Here is a 19,331-nt window from a genome sequence, read left to right on the forward strand (position 1 = left end):
TGTCTCCATTCCCTCCTTCCCCTCACTAAAGCTGTCCCCAATTCCTTTCCCCTTCCTTACTGTTTCGCTTTGTCATTTTCTCTATATATGTTCCTTTCTCATACATTGCTCCCATTTATGCTCAACTCCCTCCTCCTCCAATCTCTTTCTCCCTTCCCTTATTGTATTGCTGTTTCACTCCTCCCTAATTCATGGATGGGGAGGGAATTTGTCGAGTTACCCATCTTCATAACCTGCTTTGTGGGTTTTTTTACAACAAAGGAGGCAACTCAAGGGCACGAAAAAAGGAAACAAAAGTATAAAAAAAGCCCGCAACTCGCCGTATAGCTTTTTGTAGTATTCTTGTGTCCTTGTGTATCCGTGTGTGACCTTCTGTAACTGTCTCCCGTTTTCTTCTTTCCCTCCCTCGCATGTGTTTATCAGTTTCCATTTACCTTCCCCTTTCCCCATTCCTCCATTCTTTTCTTGCTTGTTCCCTCTGCAATCTCTGACATTTACCCATTTTCTTTCAATAATTTTCATTCATTTATTTCTTTATCTATTTTCACTCACTCACTCATACACTCATTTCTTTATTCACTTTCTTCCATCCATTTTTATTTCATTTATTTCCCTCATATACTCGCATCTCTCCACCTCCTTAATCCCCCACTCCACACCATTCCACACATACAGCTCCCCAGTCACTCCTTACTCCTAACCTATTACTCCACTCTGCGTACTAATGGCGGGTTGGTCTTACACTACAAATACACAAGGATGACGTAAGAAAAAAGGCATGATGTAAATACGGTTCATTCTCAGTACAATGTGGAATGCGGTAAATGTTTTCGTCTCAGTAAGTAATAATGTCCTCCCAGGTATTCGCTTGAGCTTCCTGTTCGTTATCCGCGTCCACTCAAGCTCACACTCTCGTACGGTAACATAGCGTCGACGAATTCCAAGTGTCTGTCTGTCTGTAGGTTTGTCCGTTAGGTATAGTCTCCTTAATTCTCTATCACTCACTCACTCACTCTCTAACTATCTATCTATCTATGTATCTCCATCTCTTTATCTCCTAGTCAGTCAATAAGTAAAGTCAGTTAGTCAGTCTTTCTTCTCTCTCTCTCTTAGTCTCCCTTTCTCTCAATCTTTCTCTCAGTCTCTCTTTCTCTCTCTCACACTAATCTACAAAGTGGCTGATATGTGGGTCAGTTTATACATATACATATAGTACACGGGGAGGCTGTATATAGGAGCAAAACCCCCCCTTGACACACCTTTAACTCCTCTTTCCTCTCTCTTATTCTCCTTCTCTTTTCGGCGTCTATGGTTTCCGAATATCTTAGTCAGTCAGTTCTCCTCCGTTTGCCCTTCCTCTCTCATCACACTGACCACCATCGGTTATTCTGGCGCTGTAGAGAGGGGCCGTGAGGGTTATGTAATGGTCCACCCTTTCTGTTGCTTCTCCCTTGGTTATAGAAAATGGGAAGTGTAGAATCGCTTAGGTAGGTTCGGGGGAGAGGGGGGAGAGAGAGAGAGAGAGAGAGAGAGAGAGAGAGAGAGAGAGAGAGAGGGAGAGGGAGAGGGAGAGGGAGAGGCAGGAACTAAGTCCGCTAGTTGGAATTTATAACTGAGGCTTAATTTTGAAACTGTTTGAAATATGTTGTGGAATTTTGGTGGTCGTGGTGGTGGTGTGTGGTTTGTGTGTTTGCTTGTTTGTGTGTGGGGGGTGGGGGGTAGGGTGAGTGTGTGTGTGTGTGTGTGTGTGTGCGTGTGTGTGTGTGTGTGTGTGTGTGTATTGCGTCGCCTTGTGCATTATTACATGAAATTGAAGAAGAGGAGGAGGAGGAGGAAGAGGAGGAAGAGGAGGAAGACAAGGAAACGTAGAAGGAGGAGGAGGAGGAGAAACAAGAAAGTTATAAAGAGAAAGAGTAGGAGGAAACTGAAGAGGAGGAAGAGGAGAAGTAGAAAGAGAAGAATGATAAAGAGGAGGAAGAGAAGGAGAACGATACGTAGGAGAAGGAGGAGGAGAAATAAGAGAGTGATAAGGAGGAGTAGGATGAAGAGGAGGAAGAGGGTAAAGGAGGAGGACAAAGACGAAGAGAAGGAAGAAGAAGCTAAGGAAGAAAGGTGAAGGAGGAGGAGGAGGGGGAAGAGGAGGAGAATGATGAAGAGCAGAAAGAGGAGGAGGAGGAGGAGGAGAAATATGAAAATGAAGAGGACTAAGAGGAAGAGGAGGAGGAGGAGAAAGACGAGGAGGAGGAGGAGGAGAATGATAAGGGAAAGAAGGAAGATGAGGTGACTGAGAAAGGGAAGGAGGAGGAAAACGATAAGGAGAAGAATGAAGAAGAGGAAGAGGAAGAAGAGGAGGAGGATAAGGAGGAGGAGGAGGTTAACAATAAGGTTAAATCTTCCGAAGATCAAGACTCTTCATTACTGCCTTGTTGTCATAAAGGGGAGGAGGAGGAGGAGGAGGAGGAGGAGGAGGAGGAAAAGAAGAAGAAGGAGGAGAGGGAGAAGATAAAGGATTAATGGTCTTTGGTGTCTTCTTCTCTCATCCATTACCTCCTCTCTCTCCCTCTCTCCCTCCCTCTCTCCCTCTCTCTCTCTCACTCTCCCTCTCTCTTTATCTCAAGGTCAGGAAGACATAGGACACTCTCTCTCTCTCTCTCTCTCTCTCTCTCTCTCTCTCTCTCTCTCTCTCTCTCATCTCATACATTTTCCTCTCCCTTCTGCTCTGAATTATCCTCCTCCTCCTCTTCTTCCTCTTCCTCTAAAGCTATTATCGCGTCCTTCACCTTCTCTTATCTCCTCTTCCTCCTCCTCCTCCTCCTTCATTCTCCTTCTCTACTCTCCCTCTCTCACTCCCTCTCGCTCGTTCAAAGTCACTCCTTCATCCCCGCGACGCGCCTCTGGACTCTACACCGTTAGCAGCCCCGCCTCGTGAATCTTGGATGTTGGGACGGCCGGGGTAGTGGTTACGGAGTCTGTTTTTTCGTCGTATAGAAGCAGGTGTTTGGAGTCCTCTGGTTCATCGTTGACGAGGCCTCGGCGTCGCAGCGTAGTGCCGACCAGGACCGCGATGATCACCACGTAGAACACCACCACGATCTGAGGGGAGGGAGAGAAAGGGAGGGGGTAAGGGAGAGGCGTTGCTGTCGGTGGTGGTGGGTGGAAGGTAAGGGAGAGGAAGGAGAGAGGGTTGGGAACTAGCTTCTCGGAAAGGCCAAAACACGATATAATGGGGCGAGGTATTAGGTTACGACGCGGCACAGGAGAGAGAGAGAGAGAGAGAGAGAGAGAGAGAGAGAGAGAGAGAGAGAGAGAGAGGGAGAGGGAGAGATTATTCCAACAGTGTGCGCGTTCATGTAATTTCAGTTCTGATTAAAAATTGTGTAAATGAAATGTCTCGGGGGAACTCCGCAGACTTTAACGAGAGAGAGAGAGAGAGAGAGAGAGAGAGAGAGAGAGAGAGAGAGAGAGAGAGAGAGAGAGAGAGAGAGAGAGAGAGAGAGAGAGAGAGAGAGAGAGAGAGAGAGAGAGAGAGAGAGAAAAGGAGAGAAAGACAGACACAGAGAGAAACAGACAGAAAGAAACATATTATATTCTATGTGCAAAGGGAAGAGAGGTAGAAACAGACAAACAAACAAGGAGAAAGAGAAAGACAGACAGAGACAGAGAAAGAAAGAGAGAGAGAGTAATACAGAGAAAACCCATTGGAAGTACCACGGATAAATGAGGTCACAGAGGGAAATAGAGAGAGAGAGAAACCAGGAGAGCCATTTAGCGGTAATTAGCAAGGAAGATGCGAAGTGGCGGGGAGAAGATAAGGGAGAGAGAAGGGGAAAGTTCGGAGGAAGTTACGCGAAGAGGGGAAGAGAGAGCGATGCAGCGAGAACGAGAAAGGGGAGGAAGAGGAAGCGGGCGTGAAAGAATGGAAGAGTTATGTAAGAAGGGAGACGAAGAAGGGAATAAGGATGATAGGGAGGAAGGAGGAGAGATAGTAGCGATTAATGGGTTACGAATAATATCAGAGAGAGAAGAAGGAATGGAAGAACGGAAGGAAGAAAAGAAGAAAAGAAGGAACTCAGAGAAGGAAGCAAATATAAAGGAAGGAAGTTAGCAGAGAAGCAAAATAAAGAAGAAAAAAGAAGGATGAAAGTAGAAAGTAAGGAAAAAAGGAAAGGAAAAAGAAAGGAAGGAAGGAAAAAAAGTATATAGGAAGGAAGGAAGGAAGGAATTATAAACAGCAACAAGAAAGAAAACTAAAAATAAGGAATGAGATTGTGTAAGAAAAGATATGAATGAAGACAAGAAGAAGAATGAAAAGAAAGAAAAAAATAAACAGCACCAGAAAAAGAAAAAAAATAACCGCAAATAACCGCACGAGAAAGGAGCAATCTGGTTGATGTATTATTGACGTGTGGAGCAAAGACGAATGGGAGGGGGGGGGGCGAGGGGTGAAAGAAGGGGACGGAGGGGTGAAGAAGGGGGGAGGGGGGCGCAGGGTGACAGAGGGGAGGATGGGGTGAAGAGAGGGGGGGGCGGCATGGGGTGAAGTAGAGAGTGTATGTGGTGAGGGTGGGGGACGGGGTGGAGGGGAAGGTGTGATGGGGTGAAGGAAAAAAGGGGGAGGGGTGAAGAAGAGGGGTGAGGTGATGGGGGGTGAAGGGGGGGCGAGGCAAGTGATTTTCCTAATGTAATTGCCCACAGTAACATACGATCACACACACATACACACACACACACACACACACACACACACACACACACTAAGACGTTTTAGCCATTAATCAAGTTTTTCATTAATTAAATTTCCTCTCGCGAATGTAATTTCCTTTCTCTCCCTGCCCCCTTCTCTCTCTCTCTCTCTCTCTCTCTCTCTCTCTCTCTCTCTCTCTCTCTCTCTCTCTCTCGCTCTCTCGAATAAATAAATACATAAATACTTATCAGATAAATATAGACGTCATTTGATATATTTCACACCCGTATTTCCACCACCACCACAACCACCACCACCTCCACCTCACGCTAATCCCCTTCAACAATCTCTACCACCACCACGTTGCTCCCTCACGGTTATTTTGGTACCACGTTCACCTGCCACTTCCCACAGACACACGCGCACAAACACACACACGCTCTATCCACCTATCTACCTATCTATCTCCCGGACACTCACGGACACATAGATGATGGCGGAGGTGCTCTGGTCGGGCTGGAGGCTGTGGTTGGAGCGATGGTGATGCGTTTCGGAGTGCACCAGGGCGGCCTCGTACACGGCAGGAAGCAGCCCCTCGACACACCCGCCTCCAGGCCTGGCGAGGGAGAGAGAGGGAGTGAGAGAGAGCGGGAGTGGGAGCGGTGGATGACCCTTCTCGATAGCTAAAGGGGAGGGAGGGAAGGAGGGCGATGTTGGCTGCTGGGAAAGGGGAAAGTTGGAATGAGGCTGAGGAATGAAAGTAAAGAGAAAACTAGGATAACTGAGGATAACTGAGAGTAAGAGAGGGAGACAAATGCTGAAAACGTCGAACTGGGAATGAGAGGAAGGAATGAGACACAAGAGATACGTGAGATAACTGAAGATAAAGAGGAAAACGGAGGATACATAAGGATAACTGAAGGGGAAGGAGGGAGGGAGATGGATGCTGGGGACGGGAAACTTTGAACGTTGGTGAAGAATGAGACCTCAGAGATGGTTCGAGGTAGCATTGCGGCGTTAAAAGAGGGAAAGGGAGCGATAAAAGGACTTGTGGTATTACTGGGTATGAAAAACGGGCAGAGAGAGAGAGGAAAAAGAAGGCTGCTACTGTGAACATCAATCCGAGGACGTAGGTGAGGAACGATACCGCAAAATATCGCTCGAGGTAGCATTGCAGGGTCGACAGTGGGAAAGGTAGTGTTAGAAGGACAGGTGGTATTACTGGGTACGAAAAACGGACAGAGAGAGAGAGGAAAAAGAAGGCGGCTACTGTGAACATCAATCCGAGAACGTAGGTGAGGAACGAGACCCCTGAGACACTTCGAGGTAGTATTGCGGCGTTCATAGAGGCCTAGGGAGTGTTAAAGCGAAAGGTGATAGTACAGGGTATGAAAAACTGGCGCAGAGAGGGGAGGAAATGGGCTGTGGCTGGGACCTTCGAACTGGAAACGTAGGTGAAGAACGAGACCCCAAAATACGGTTCGAGGTAGTACTGCGGAGTTGACAGAAGGAGAGGGAGTGTTAAAACGACAGATGATTGTACAGGGTATGAAAAACTGACAGAGAGGGAGAGGAGGTAGAGGTGGTTGGGAACTTCGAACTGGAAACGTAGGTGAGGAACAAGACCGCAAGAGATAGTTCCAGGTAGCATTGTGGAGTTGACAGAAGGAGAGGGAGTGTTAAAACGACAGATAATAGTACTGGGTATGAAAAACAGGCACAGAGAGGGGAGGAAAGGGGCGCTGGCTGGGACCTTCGAACTGGAAACATAGATGAGGAACAAGACCGCAAGAGATAGTTCCAGGTAGCATTGTGGAGTTGATGATGATGAGGTTTCAGGCCCCGGTCCGGTTGATAGAGGAGAGGGAGTGTTGAAACGACAGGTGGTAGTACTGGGTATGAAAATCCGGCAGAGAGAAGGGAGGGAGAAGGGAGATGCCGATAACGTCGAATTGGGAACATAGGTAAGGAACGAAACCACAGAGCCAGTTCGAGGTAGCATTACGGAGTTGATAGAGAAAGAGGGAGTGTTACAACGACGGCTGGTACTATTGGGTATGAAAAACGGGCCCAGGGATGATTGCTCGGGAAGTTGGTGCAGAATTTAGTGCGTGTGATGGAGAGAGAAGGGCTGTTAAAGGGACGGATGCTGGTCCAGGGGATGAAAAACTGGCGGGAAACAGACACCGTTGCAAGGATAGACGGGGGAACGTACACTGACGGAAATGGGAGGAAGGAAGAGAGGGAAAGAAGGAAGGAAATGAAAGAAGGGATGAAAGAAAATAGGAAGGAAGGAAGGAAGAGCGTAAAAAGGCAAAGAAGAAAGGTAGGAAAAAGAAGGAAGATAGTAAGAAAAGACGAGGGTAAGGAAAGAAGGGAGGGGAAGAAGGAGGGAAAGAAAGAAGGAATGAAAAAATGGAGAGATTGGAAGGAGGATCGTAAGAAAGCAAAGAATAAAAGAAGGGAATGTAAGAAAGAAGGAAAGAAAAAAAAGAAAGGAAAGTAGGAAGGAAACTCGTAAAAAAGCAAAGAGGGAAAGAAGGGAAAAGAAGGAAAGGAAGAAAAAAAGAAAGGAAAGAAGGAAGGAAACTCGAAAAAATTCAGAAGAAGAAAAGAACAAAAAAAAGGAAAAGGGAAAGAAAAAAAAGAAAGGAAAGAAGGAAGAAAACTCGAAAAAAAGCAAAAGAAAGAAAGAAAAAAACAAGAAAGAAGGAAAGAAGGAAGGAAAATCGAAAAAAGGGAAAAAAAGAAAAGAAGGAAGGAAGATATTAAGAAAGAATGAGGAGCAAGGAAAAAAGGAAGGAAAGGAGTGAAGGAGGAGCATATGTCTGAGAGAATTCGAAAAAGGGGATGCAAAAGAACAGAAAATGATGGTAATGTGCAAAAAAATCTTAGTTGCTGAAGGATGAAAAGAGTGATGAGGGATTAGCAAGTGTTATATGAAGACAAAAAAAAGGCAAGGCAGTTACTTTGAAAAGAGAAATAGTTACTTATGGGATAGAAAAAGGTTAGTGGTTAGTGGTAGTTGATGGAGAGAGTGAAATAGAGGTCCAGGAAGAGTGACGTGAGAGAGAGAGAGAGAGAGAGAGAGAGAGAGAGAGAGAGAGAGAGAGAGAGAGAGAGAGAGAGAGAGAGAGAGAGAAAAAGAGATATATAAAGAGAGAGAGAGAGAGAGAGAGAGAGAGAGAGAGAGAGAGAGAGAGAGAGAGAGAGAGAGAGAGAGAGAGAGAGAGAGAGAGAGAGAGAGAGAGAGAGAGGGAGAGGGAGAGAGAGGATTGAAAAAAAAAGAAGTCAACGTTAACGGCCTGTGATGGGAAAAAAAACGGGTAAAAAAATTCAAAAAGGAAAAAAACAGGAAAAAAATAAATAAACGGGAAAAGACGGATAAAATAAAGTGAAAAAAACGGGAAAAAAATGAAAAAAATGAAGAAAATGAAAGAAATGAAACGGGGTAAAAAAAAAACGGGAAAATTGGAAAACGGGAAAACACAAAAAAAGGAAAAAAACGAAAAAAAACTAAATAAAATGGAAAAAAAGAAAAAAACGTGAAAAAGAGGAAAATATGGAAAAAAATGAAAGAAGACGAAAAACGGAGAAACAGGAAAAAAACCGGAAAATAACTAAAGACAAGAAATGAGAGCGGAAAAGAGGAGTGAGTGAGTGAGTGAAAGATTAGTAAAAAAGAAAAAAAAGAAGGAGAAAAAGAAGCCAACGTTAGCGGGCTGTGATGGGAAGATGTCACGTGCAGGGGAGGCGAGAGGAGCTAAAAGGATGAAGGTCAGTGTGATGGAAGGCAAAAAGGAGGGAAGGGCGAGAGAAGTGAACGATGAAAGGTTAAGCGAGAGGAACGTAAAAAGGAGAGAACGTGTGCCTTAAAGAAGAAGAAGAAGAAGAAGAAGAAAAAGAAGAAGAAGAAGAAGAAGAAGAGGCGACACAGGAGGGGATGAAGGAAGAAGGGTCGAGAGAGAGAGAGAGAGAGAGAGAGAGAGAGAGAGAGAGAGAGAGAGAGAGAGAGAGAGAGAGAGAGAGAGAGAGAAGAGAGAGAAGAGAGAGAAGAGAGAAAGGAAAGGCGAGAGTAACAGACTGAGGGAGAATGCATTGTCAAAAAGAGAAAGAAAAAAAAAATAAGGAAAAGAAGGAAAAATAGAGAAAGTCTGTGACGGGCGGAAAGGGAAAGTAAGTATATAAGAGAGAATGAATTGTAGCGAAGAAAGGAAAAAAAAAAGGAAAAGAGGAAATGGTAAAAATGGAGATGGTTTGGAAAAGGAAAGGATTTAATTTATTAGGGATCTCTTGGTTGTCGTTGTGGTCAGTAACGTCATTTTCATCGCCTTTATCAGCATAGTAATTGTTATTGTTTTTGTTTCTAGATAGATTTTCCTTGTCATCTGTTTTTATGCTATTTTTACTCTTTATTATCTTCTCGTCTTCTTCCTTGTTTTGATTCCTATTTTTATCGCTGTTCTCCTCGTCCTCGTCCTCGTCCTCTCTATATAAGTTCTCTCTTCTCCTCTCTTCCTGGTTCTTGTTCTCTTCGTTGTTTTCTTCCTCCTCCTCCTCCTCCTCCTCCTTTTCCTCCTCTCTCTACGTTTTCTGTCTTTCCGCCATCTTCCTTTTCCTCGTTCTCTTCCTCTTCGTCTCTTTATGGTTTCTCTCTCTCTCTTCGTTCTCTTCCTCTTCGTCTCTTTATGGTTTCTCTCTCTCTCTTCGTTCTCTTCCTGGTTTTGGTTTTAGTTCTCATCGTCCTATCCTCCTCCTCTTCCCTTTATGCTGTCTCTCTTCTACCTGTCTTTCTGATTCTCTCGCTTCGTTGTCTCCGCGTTTTCCTTCGCTTCTTCCAACTCCCTCTGCGTACTCAGCGTTACGCACCTCGCCACACAGCTGGGATGCCGCCCGGCCGCTCCTCAAGCCGAAAGAGGTTTTGCACCGCTCACAAATCCTGCTTCATATTGCACATCTGCCCGACGAATGGCGCTCGCTATGTGGCTGGCCGAGGCTGGGGATTACTGGAGGCGTACTGCGCAAAAGAGAGAGGGAAGGGAGGGAAGAGAGAGAGGGGAAAAGGAAGAGAGTGAACGTCCGCTGAGCCGCTCTCCCAGCTATCAAAACCCTTCCCCTCTCCCCTGCTTGTTAGATGGGCAACGGTGAAGCCCCCCTCTTGGCCTTAAATGGGACACAGGAGGCTGGTGATGGTGGAAGGGAAATGAGTTCTGAGCATTACCTTGACTTCCACCACGCTGCTCCACCTCTAAAACGTCTCTTGCATGACCTCGGTACGGTAAAGCAGAACTCGTTTCGAAAGACTTAAACGGGCACAGGGGGAGGCTGGTGGTGGTGGAAGGGGATGAGTTCTAAGGATTATGATGACTCTCCACCATTCCACACCTCCGCTAAGACACACACTCATGCATAAACCCAGTACAGAGAGACAGAACGCATTGCTGAGTACTTAAACGGAAACAGGAGGAGACAGCTGGTGAAATGGGATGAGTTCTCAGCATCACGTAGACTCTTCATCACTCCACTCTATCGCCAAGACACACACTCATGCATAACTCCGGTACATGTAGACAGAACGCATTGCTGAGGACTTAAACGGAGACAGGAGGAGACAGATGGTGAAATGGGATGAGCTCTAAACATCACGTAGACTCTTCACCACTCCACTCCCCTGGCAGAACGTCCTCCCATGTAATAACCTCGGCACAGAAAAAGAAAAAACGTTATTGCAAAAGACACATGAGGATAAGGACGCAAATTATACACAGATTAGAGGAGTTCCAAGCATCACATCTAACTCTCCCTTTCCTTCCCCTTCTGTCTCTCTCCTGCATATGACCACAGATGTTGCGCCGACTAAACGAAACTTTCCAACTTTACATCTCCCTTCCCCCCCTCCCCCCTCAAGGCCCCCGGATGGAAGGAAGCAGAGGATTGTTATATAAGAGACGTAACAGCCGAAATGTACTGCACCGCCCCGACCCACCGCGCAGAGGGGCGTGGCAGCACCCGCACACGTGTAGTTCCCGGGAGGTGAGTTGATTAGGGAGGCTGCGAGGCGGGTCAGGAGGGAAGGAGATGAGGGAAGAGGAAGGGAAGGAGAGGCGAGGGGAATGAGAAGGCTGGCGTGGGTAGGAATGTTAAAGGAAGGAAGGAAGGAGAGGAAGGAAGGGAGAGTTGAAAGATGATGTAGACGGGGATAGGTGAAGGAAAGGCAAAGGAAGGGAAGGAGGGAAGTGATGGGGAGGCATGGTAGAAAAGGAGAGGAAGAAGGGAGAGGGGAGTGAGGAGGCAGGGAAGGAAGGAGGAATTGAAGAAGGGAGAGAGGTAGATGATGAAGCAAGGATAAGGGGGAAAGGTAAGTGAGGTAAGGGAAGGAGGGAAGAGGAAAGGAAGAGGGGCAGATGATGCGACAGGAATAGGAAGGAAGAAGAAAAAGGAAGGAAAGAGGAAAGACGAGGCTGGCATAGGTAGAAAAAGAGAAAGGGAAGAAGGAAGGAAAAAAAAATTATGAGGTAAGGGAAGGAGGGAGAATAGAAAGAAGGGAGAGAGATGAAGGACGTGACAGACATAGATAGATAGGAAGGAGGAAGGGAAGGGAAGGAGGAGGAATAAGCTTTGATAGCCACTAATAGGGCGGATAGCCTTGTTAGGGCGCGAGGTGGACTGGGGAGAGAAGGGAAGAGAAGGGGAGAAGGGAGACGCGGCGGGGTGTGACCTGGAAAACATAATAGGAAATAGGGTGAGAGGTGACGTGGGGAGAAGGAAAGCAGTAGGGGAAAGGAGGAGAAATAGGGGAGAGGAGAGAAGAGGAGAAGGAAAAGGAAGATGAGAGATTATGTTCTGTGTAAGCTAAACAAAATAACATTGAAGGAAGAAGAAGAGAGTTAGGATAAGAATGGAATGAATGGGAGGGAAGGAAGGGAATGAAGGGGGAAGGGAGGGAAATGGAGAGAAAGTAGCAGAGTAGAATAGACATGCGAAAAGGTGAAGAAGTGACAAGGGAAGAGAAGGGTGAAGGGGGAGAGGAGAGCCCATGAAGAAATGATCAACGCTTCGGGGTGAGAGATGAACATAACAACAGGATGTGGGGTGAGGGGTGAAACGGAGAGAGGTGCAGTTCCTCGTTAGGCTAAATACCTCGTTATGACGGAGAGGGAAAAGGGACAAGATAGGGGAGAAGGGAGATGGATGAAGAGGGAAAGGGGAGAGAAATGGGAATGAAGGGAGAAGGAGGAATGGGGAAGAGGGGTGAGGAACGAGGGGGATAGAAAGCCTGGATGATGAGGGAGGGGATGAGGGAGGAGGGGAGGGAGGTGAAGGAAGAAGAACAGGGAAAGGAAACTAGAGGGGGAAGAAAGGGATACGAACGAAAGGGAAGGAGAGAGAGAGAGAGAGAGAGAGAGAGAGAGAGAGAGAGAGAGAGAGAGAGAGAGAGAGAGAGAGAGAGAGAGAGAGAGAGAGAGAAGACGACAAGAAAGGGGAGAAAGGGAGACGAACGAAAAGGAAGGAGAAAGAAAGGGGGTGAGGGGAGAGAGAGGAGAGGGGAAGGAAGAAGAAAGGGAATGAAGGGAATGGGAGAGAAAGACGAAAAGGGAGAAGACAAGAAAGGGGATGAAGAAAGAAAGACGAAAGGGAAGAAGAGAAAAAGGGGAATGAGAGGAAGATTAATGATGAGAGGGGAGAAGAAAGAACGGGAAAGATATAGGATTGGGGAGAGAAGAAAATGACAAAGGGGAGAAAGGGAACAGGGTATGGGGGTTAGGGGAGGCTGACACGCAGGGTAGGGTAGGGATAAGAGGTTCTGGATTACGAGATATGGATAGCCAAGGGCGGACTTAAAGGCAATTGGGTGAGGGGAGTAGGGAGGGGAAGAAAAGGGGAAGGGAGGGATAAGGAAGAGATTCAGATAGATAAGGTTATGGCTGAGTGGACGTAAGGGAATGGATGGAAGGGGAAGGAAGGGGAAAGGAGAAGAGGGGAATGGAGTGGGGAGGTAACAGGGTGAGGGGAAGAGGAGGGGAAGGGAGGGATAAGGAGGAGGCTCAGATAGATAAGGTTATGGCTGAGTGGGCGTAAGGGAATGGAAGGGAGGGAAGGGAGAGGAAGGGAGAGGAGTGGGAGCAGAGTGAAGAGGGGAAAAGATGACGAAGGAAAGAGGAAAGAAGAAGGGAAGAGGATCAGATAGAAAAGATTATAGACGTAAGGGAATGGAAGGAAGGGGCAGGGAGGGGAAGGGAGAGAAGGAGAATGGAGTAGAGAGGAGAAGAGGAGACGAAGGAAGAGAAGAGTAGACGGAAAAAGTAGAAAGATAAGGAGGGGGTAACGAATGACAGTGGGTTAAAAAAAAAAGAAAAAAAAGAAGTCTCATTTTGGTCAGACCTATGAATAAACACACACACACACACACGCACACACGCACACGCACACGCACGCACACGCACCCGCACGCACACACACATCTTCCCCCCCCCACACACACACCTGTTTTGTATTCACCTGTGTTTGCGATGAGGATGCACACCCACCCCTTCTCTCTCTCTCTCTCTCTCTCTCTCTCATACACGCACATACACACAAAGAGAGAGAGAGAGAGAGAGAGAGAGAGAGAGAGAGAGAGAGAGAGAGAGAGAGAGAGAGAGAGAGAGAGAGAGAGAGAGAGAGAGAGAGAGAGAGAGAATTAGTATAAGAAGGAAAGAGCGCTGAAGTGAGGAAAATGATGTAAGTAGGAAAGGAGGAGGAGGAGGAGGAGGAAGAGGAAGAGGAAGAGGAGGAGGAGGAGGAGGAGGAGGAGGAGGAGGAAGAGAAGCAGATTATCGACGAAGAGGTGAGCAGGATGAGGAAGAAGAAAAAAAAGAAAAAACAAGAAAAACAACAAAAAAGAAAGTGAAATGAAAATAAAGAAGAAAAAAGAAAACGAAGAAGAAAAAGAAGAAGGTGATAAAGCAGAGGAGTAGAAAGAGGAGCCAGAGAAAGACGAGAAGCAGCAGGAGAGGCAAGAGGAGAAAGAGGAGTAAATGGAGGTGGAGGAGGAGGAGGAGGAGGAGGAGGAGGAGGAGGAGAAGGAGAAAATAATCCCCTCACTATCTCCTCTGAGCGGCCTTCAAGGAGCTGCCAAAGGAACTATTTCAGGCGAGAACCTTGAGTAACACGGGGAGAGGGAGAGAGAGAGAGAGAGAGGGAGAGGGAGAGGGAGAGAGACAGAGACAGACAAAGACATAGAGAAATAGAAAGAGAGAGAGACATAGACGCAGAAGCAGAAAGACACTGATTAAATTGTACGTGCAAAAAGGAACGCAAATCTAAATACATATAACTCAAGCTTACTAGTCTTCTCTCCTTTTTCCCCGAAGTGATGTAGGAGGAAGAGAGGGAAGAGGAGGAAGAGGAGGAAATAATCAACAGGCTCATATATTAGTGACCGCCCCTGAACTCATGCGTGTCTGACGTTGACGAGAGATTGATATAGAAGAAGAAGAAGAAAAAAAAGGAGAAGAAAAAGAAGAAGAAGAAGAGCAAGGACAAGAACAAGAAGAACAGGAAGAACATATTTCAACAACAACAGTGTGAGGAAATATGGAACCAATTTGTGTGACTTATTTCGACGACAATAGTGTGACCGAGTGTGTGTGTGTGTGTGTGACCGAATAGCGTGACTTATTTCAGCAACAATAGTGTGACTTATTTCGACGACCATAGTGTGACCGAGTGTGTGTGTGTGTGTGACCGAATAGCGTGACTTATTTCAGCAACAATAGTGTGACTTATTTCGACGACAATAGTGTGACCGAGTGTGTGTGTGTGTGTGACTGAATAGCGTGACTTATTTCAGCAACAATAGTGTGACTTATTTCGACGACAATAGTGTGACCGAGTGTGTGTGTGTGTGTGACTGAATAGCGTGACTTATTTCAGCAACAAGAGTGTGACATATTTCGACAATGCCTCCAAGAATGAACGGCGAGAAGAGGAGAGGATAAATGTTCCAAATCCAGAAAAATATATTGTTCCGTAGATCCACCAATGTTCTCCCTCCTCTCTTCTCTTCTTCCTCCTCTACTTCTTCCCTTTTTTCTCTTTTTCTCCCTTCCTTTTCTCCGTATCTTCTCCCTACTCCCTCCTCTTCTTCCTCCTCTTTTCTGTTCTCCCCCTTCTTCTTCCATTTTCCTTTTCTTCTCCCTTCCTTTTCTCCGTGTCTTCTCCCTTCTCCCTCCTCTTCTTCCTCCTCTTTTCCGTTCTCCCTCTTCTTCTTCCATTTTCCTTTTCTTCTCCCTTCCTTTTCTCCGTCTCTTCTCCCTTCTCCCTCCTCTTCTTCCTCCTCTTTTCCGTTCTCCCCCTTCTTCTTCCATTTTCCTTTTCTTCTCCCTTCCTTTTCTCCGTGTCTTCTCCCTTCTCCCTCCTCTTCTTCCTCCTCTTTCCGTTGTCCCACTTATTCGTCCATTTTCCTTTTCTTCTCCCTTCCTTTTCTCCGTGTCTTCTCCCTTCTCCCTCCTCTTCTTCCTCCTCTTTTCCGTTATCCCTCTTCTTCTTCCATCTTCCTTTTCTTCTCCCTTCCTTTTCTCCGTATCTTCTCCCTTCTCCCTCCTCTTCTTCCTCCTCTTTTCCGTTCTCCCTCTTCTTCTTCCATTTTCCTTTTCTTCTCCCTTCCTTTTCTCCGTCTCTTCTTCCTTCTCTCTCCTTTTCTCCCCTCTCTCCTTCCTATTCTCCCTCCCTCTTTCATAAACAGCCATTTCGCTTTTCTTTCCTCTCTCCTTTCATTTTTCTTCTTCTCACTTATAGCTCTTCTTCCTCCTCCTCCTCCTCCTCCTCCTCCTCCTCCTCCTCCTCCTCCTCCTCCTCCCTCCCTTTTGCTTTCTTACGATTCTTCTGTCCGCACTTTTTTAATATCTTCTCTTTCTCTTTCTATTTATTTTTCTTCTTGTTCTTTTGTTTCTTGTTTATGTTCTTGTTCTTGTTATTTTTCTTCATATATTTACTTTCGTCGTTATAGCTATCTCCCTCCAGCTTCTCCTTCAGATCCTCCTCTTCCTCCTCCTCCTCCTCCTCCTCCTTCTCCTAAACCCTTCACTTTCCTTTGAGTTCCTCCTACAATCCTCTTTTTCAAGACTCTCTCTCTCTCTCTCTCTCTCTCTCTCTCTCTCTCTACGGTATCTCTATCTATCTATCTATCTATCTATCTCTATCTCTCTTACCTCACGTGGATGCAGGGTCGTTGGTTACTCGTCCCGTTTTCTTTCATGGTTAATCTGGAAAGAAGAGAAAACGGAATGTGAGATGATATGAGGTAGACTTTTTTAGAGCCATTTCTTCCCATTACGTTTACAATGACAGAGAGAGAAAGAAAAATATTTATGTGTGCGATGTTTAGAGAGTTAAGAGAGAAGTTTTAATGTGTGTGTGTGTGTATGTTATTACTGTGTGTGGGTGGGTGGGAGGGGAGGGGGGTTGTGTGTGTGTGTGTGTGTGTGTGTGTGTGTGTGTGTGTGCGTGTGCGTGGGTAGCCAAGACATAGACCGACGAACATTCACAAACAAGATTGAGGAAATGGCCGAGATTGCATGCTTTCTTCCTCCTCCTCCTCCTCCTCCTCCTCCTCTTCCTTCTCCCGTTCCATTACTGCCATCTCCCTCCCTCTCCTCAACCTTCCATTCCTTCTTTCGCCCTTCACGTCAATTTTTTTATCTTTTTTTCAAGCTTCCTTTCCTCTTCCCTGGTTTTCCCTCCTTTTTTTTCCTTTCCTTCTCTTTTCCTTTATTCCCGTCTAGTATATTTCCTTTTCTCTATACTTTCATTCCAAACTTTTCCCTTTTCTCCTCTTTTCCTTTTTTCCTCTTCCTGTTCCCTCCTTCTAGTTTCCTTCCTTCTTTCTACTTCCATTCCAAGCTTTTCCATCCTCCATTTCCTTCCTCTTCCTCATTTCCCTTTCCTCCTTTTCCCTTTCACTCTCACCCTTTTTTTCGTTCTCTCTCCTTCCTGTTCGCCTTGTCCACTTCTCATTTCAGTTTTCATCCCTCTTAACTTCTCCCCACATGATGCCTTTCCCTTCCACCAGACTGCATTTCTCTCTCCCTCCCTCCTTCTCTCCCTCCCTCCCTCCCTGCTTCTCTTCGTCTCTCCTTCAGGATATTAACTTCCCCGCAGACGCTCTCGCAAAAACGTATCAAGCAACTGTCAAACGTTTATAATCACGACGAAACTTGGCGAGTGTGAAGGAGGAGGAGGAGGAGAAGGAAGAAGAAGAAAAAAAGATGGAGAAGAAGAAGAAGAAGAAGAAGTCGAAGAAGAAGACAAAGAAGACAAAGAAGAAAAAAAAAGAATAGAAAAATAGAAAAAAGAAGAAACAAGAAAAAACAAGAAAAAATAAGAAAACAAAGAAGACAAAGAAGAAAAAGAAGAAGAGGAGGAAGAAGAGACGCCAGATCATTAAGTGCAACAATCTTTTTTCTTTCCTCTCCTCTTTCATCATTCTCATTATTATTATTATTACGCAGAAGGAAACCTGGCCACCTGACCTCACTCGGTTTGACGTTTCTTGCCGCGGGGAACGTTCATGAGGAAAAGAGAGAAAGATTGTGTGTTGATGTTTATGAGACTCGCAACGTTTATTTATTGCTATTTTTGGGGTGGTGGAAAAGATGGACGGTCAGAGGAAAGCTGGTAAGAGACGGTGACCTCTGCAGGATGAGGAGGTTTAATGGCTGACAGGTTGATGATTAACTGCTGAGGTCGAGGAGGAAGGCGAGAAGGAGGAGGAAGAGGAAAAGGAAAAGAAGAGGAGGAGAATAAGTAAATACATGAAGCGAAAGTGAAGAAGAAAAATAAAAAGCAGAAAGGAGAGAAAAAGAACAAGGACAAGAGCAAGAACGAGATGAACAAGAAAAAAAAGCAGGAACAGAAAAAAATATCAGAAGGAAGAAAAAGAGAAGAAAAGATGATGAGAAGAGAAATAGTGAGAAGAGAGATAAAGAGGAGAAAGAGGAAGAGAGGAGAAGGAAGAGCAAGAAGAAAAGGTAGAAGAAGAAGATAAAGATAAAGAAAAAAGAAGATAAAAAGATGAAAAACAAAAGCAAGAACAAGATTAATTAGGAAAACATGAAGAAAATTAAGAAAAAATAAATAAAAGAAGGAGGAGGAGGAGGAGGAGGAGGAGAAAGGAGAAAAAGAATGGAAAGGAGAAAGAGGAAATGAATGAGGACGTTTAAATTTTACTAACAGACAAAGTATTGCTGAATGAGACCGTAACCTTTGAGAGAGAGAGAGAGAGAGAGAGAGAGAGAGAGAGAGAGAGAGAGAGAGAGAGAGAGAGAGAGAGAGAGAGAGAGAGAGAGAGAGAGAGAGAGAGAGAGAGAGAGAGAGAATAAATATATAGACTCTTTGAATGATGACGTACCTCCCAGGCGCCATCTTCATTACGGAAAAGGAAAAATTCAAGTCAAAAAGGAGGAGGAGAAAAAGCAAAAGTAAAAGGGAAAAAAGTCATGTCACCAAAGAAAGCGAGGTATTTTAAAGGGAGACTCAAGACTAATCATACAGCCCCGACCCCAAAGAAAACAAATGGAAAATGGAACACGTGTATCCTCTAAAAGAAAAACTAATCTGGAAAAACAATGAACGCACGACAACGGGACGGGAACTTATTATTACGAGTCGTGAAGGAGTGAGGGAGTATAGGAGTAGTGGAGGACGCTGTGCCGGTTCCCCCTCCACCAATCCGGAATTAGTAGAACTCCACCTCCCTCCCCCCTCGCCCCTTCGCAACTCGGAGTGACGCAGAATCCTCTTAGAAGAAAATAAAGAGGCGGTAGTTTTGTAGGCTTCAGAGGGAGCGAAAAAGTGAGGTAATCTTACTGATGAGTGGAGAAAGGGTCTTTGGAAAGCTTTGTACGTGATGAAGAAAAGGTGAAAAAGTGACTCCTGCTGTTGCACTGAAAAGAGGGATAGATAAATAGATAGATAGATAGATAGAGAGAGAGAGAGAGAGAGAGAGAGAGAGAGAGAGAGAGAGAGAGAGAGAGAGAGAGAGAGAGAGAGAGAGAGAGAGAGAGAGAGAGAGAGAGAGAGAGAGAGAGAGAGAGAGAGAGAGAGAGAGAGAGAGAGAGAGAAATCTTGTTGTTGTGTGTTGCCACGGCGGTTCTAAGCTGAGGTGTTTGTGGAAAAAATATGAATCAGGAAAATGAAATATGGGAAAAAGGTATTGGTCTTCTATTTAAAGGGGAGGGAACCCGCGAGAGAGAGAGAGAGAGAGAGAGAGAGAGAGAGAGAGAGAGAGAGAGAGAGAGTGAGAGTGAGAGTGAGAAAGAGATGTACAAGCTGATAAAAATGGAAAAAATACTATACAACAAAAACGAGAAAAAAAAATCGTGTAAAAGTCTGCGGGGTTTAGCATCCATATTTAACTACCTCGGCTAATGCGTAACGTAGGCAACATGGAGACATTATAAACATGGTACAACAACAACAACAACATCAGTAACAACAACAACAACCATTACAACAACAACCATAACAACAACCATTACAACAACAACAACAGGATGATAAAAACAACAACAATGAGGCGCCTCCCAGCTGTGAAGAAGCCTTGACGCGCCGGGCAATCTTAGCGTGACTCTTTCACATGTCGCCTCCTGCTGAGTCTCCTGAGTTG

General features: G+C 45.5%; 1 protein-coding gene and 1 long non-coding RNA gene across 2 annotated transcripts in view; one reads left to right on the forward strand and one right to left on the reverse strand.

Annotated features, from left to right (window-relative positions):
* LOC127009557 (uncharacterized) overlaps window positions 1-19,331 on the forward strand; it is a 184,705-nt gene that overhangs the window by 70,828 nt on the left and 94,546 nt on the right. The gene's annotated exons all lie outside the window — the stretch shown is intronic.
* The window catches only part of LOC127009556 (uncharacterized), a 98,979-nt gene continuing 80,427 nt past the window's right edge, over window positions 780-19,331 (reverse strand). Inside the window, exons 2-4 of the mRNA XM_050882739.1 lie at window positions 15,877-15,930; window positions 5,165-5,300; window positions 780-3,093 (exon numbers count right to left, since the gene is read on the reverse strand). Coding sequence (XP_050738696.1) covers window positions 2,902-3,093; window positions 5,165-5,300; window positions 15,877-15,923 — 375 coding nt within the window. The 5' untranslated portion in view covers window positions 15,924-15,930 and the 3' untranslated portion in view covers window positions 780-2,901. The remainder of the gene's footprint in view (window positions 3,094-5,164; window positions 5,301-15,876; window positions 15,931-19,331) is intronic.

Source organism: Eriocheir sinensis, chromosome 41 (genome assembly GCF_024679095.1).
Source record: "Eriocheir sinensis breed Jianghai 21 chromosome 41, ASM2467909v1, whole genome shotgun sequence".
NCBI lineage: Eukaryota > Metazoa > Arthropoda > Malacostraca > Decapoda > Varunidae > Eriocheir > Eriocheir sinensis.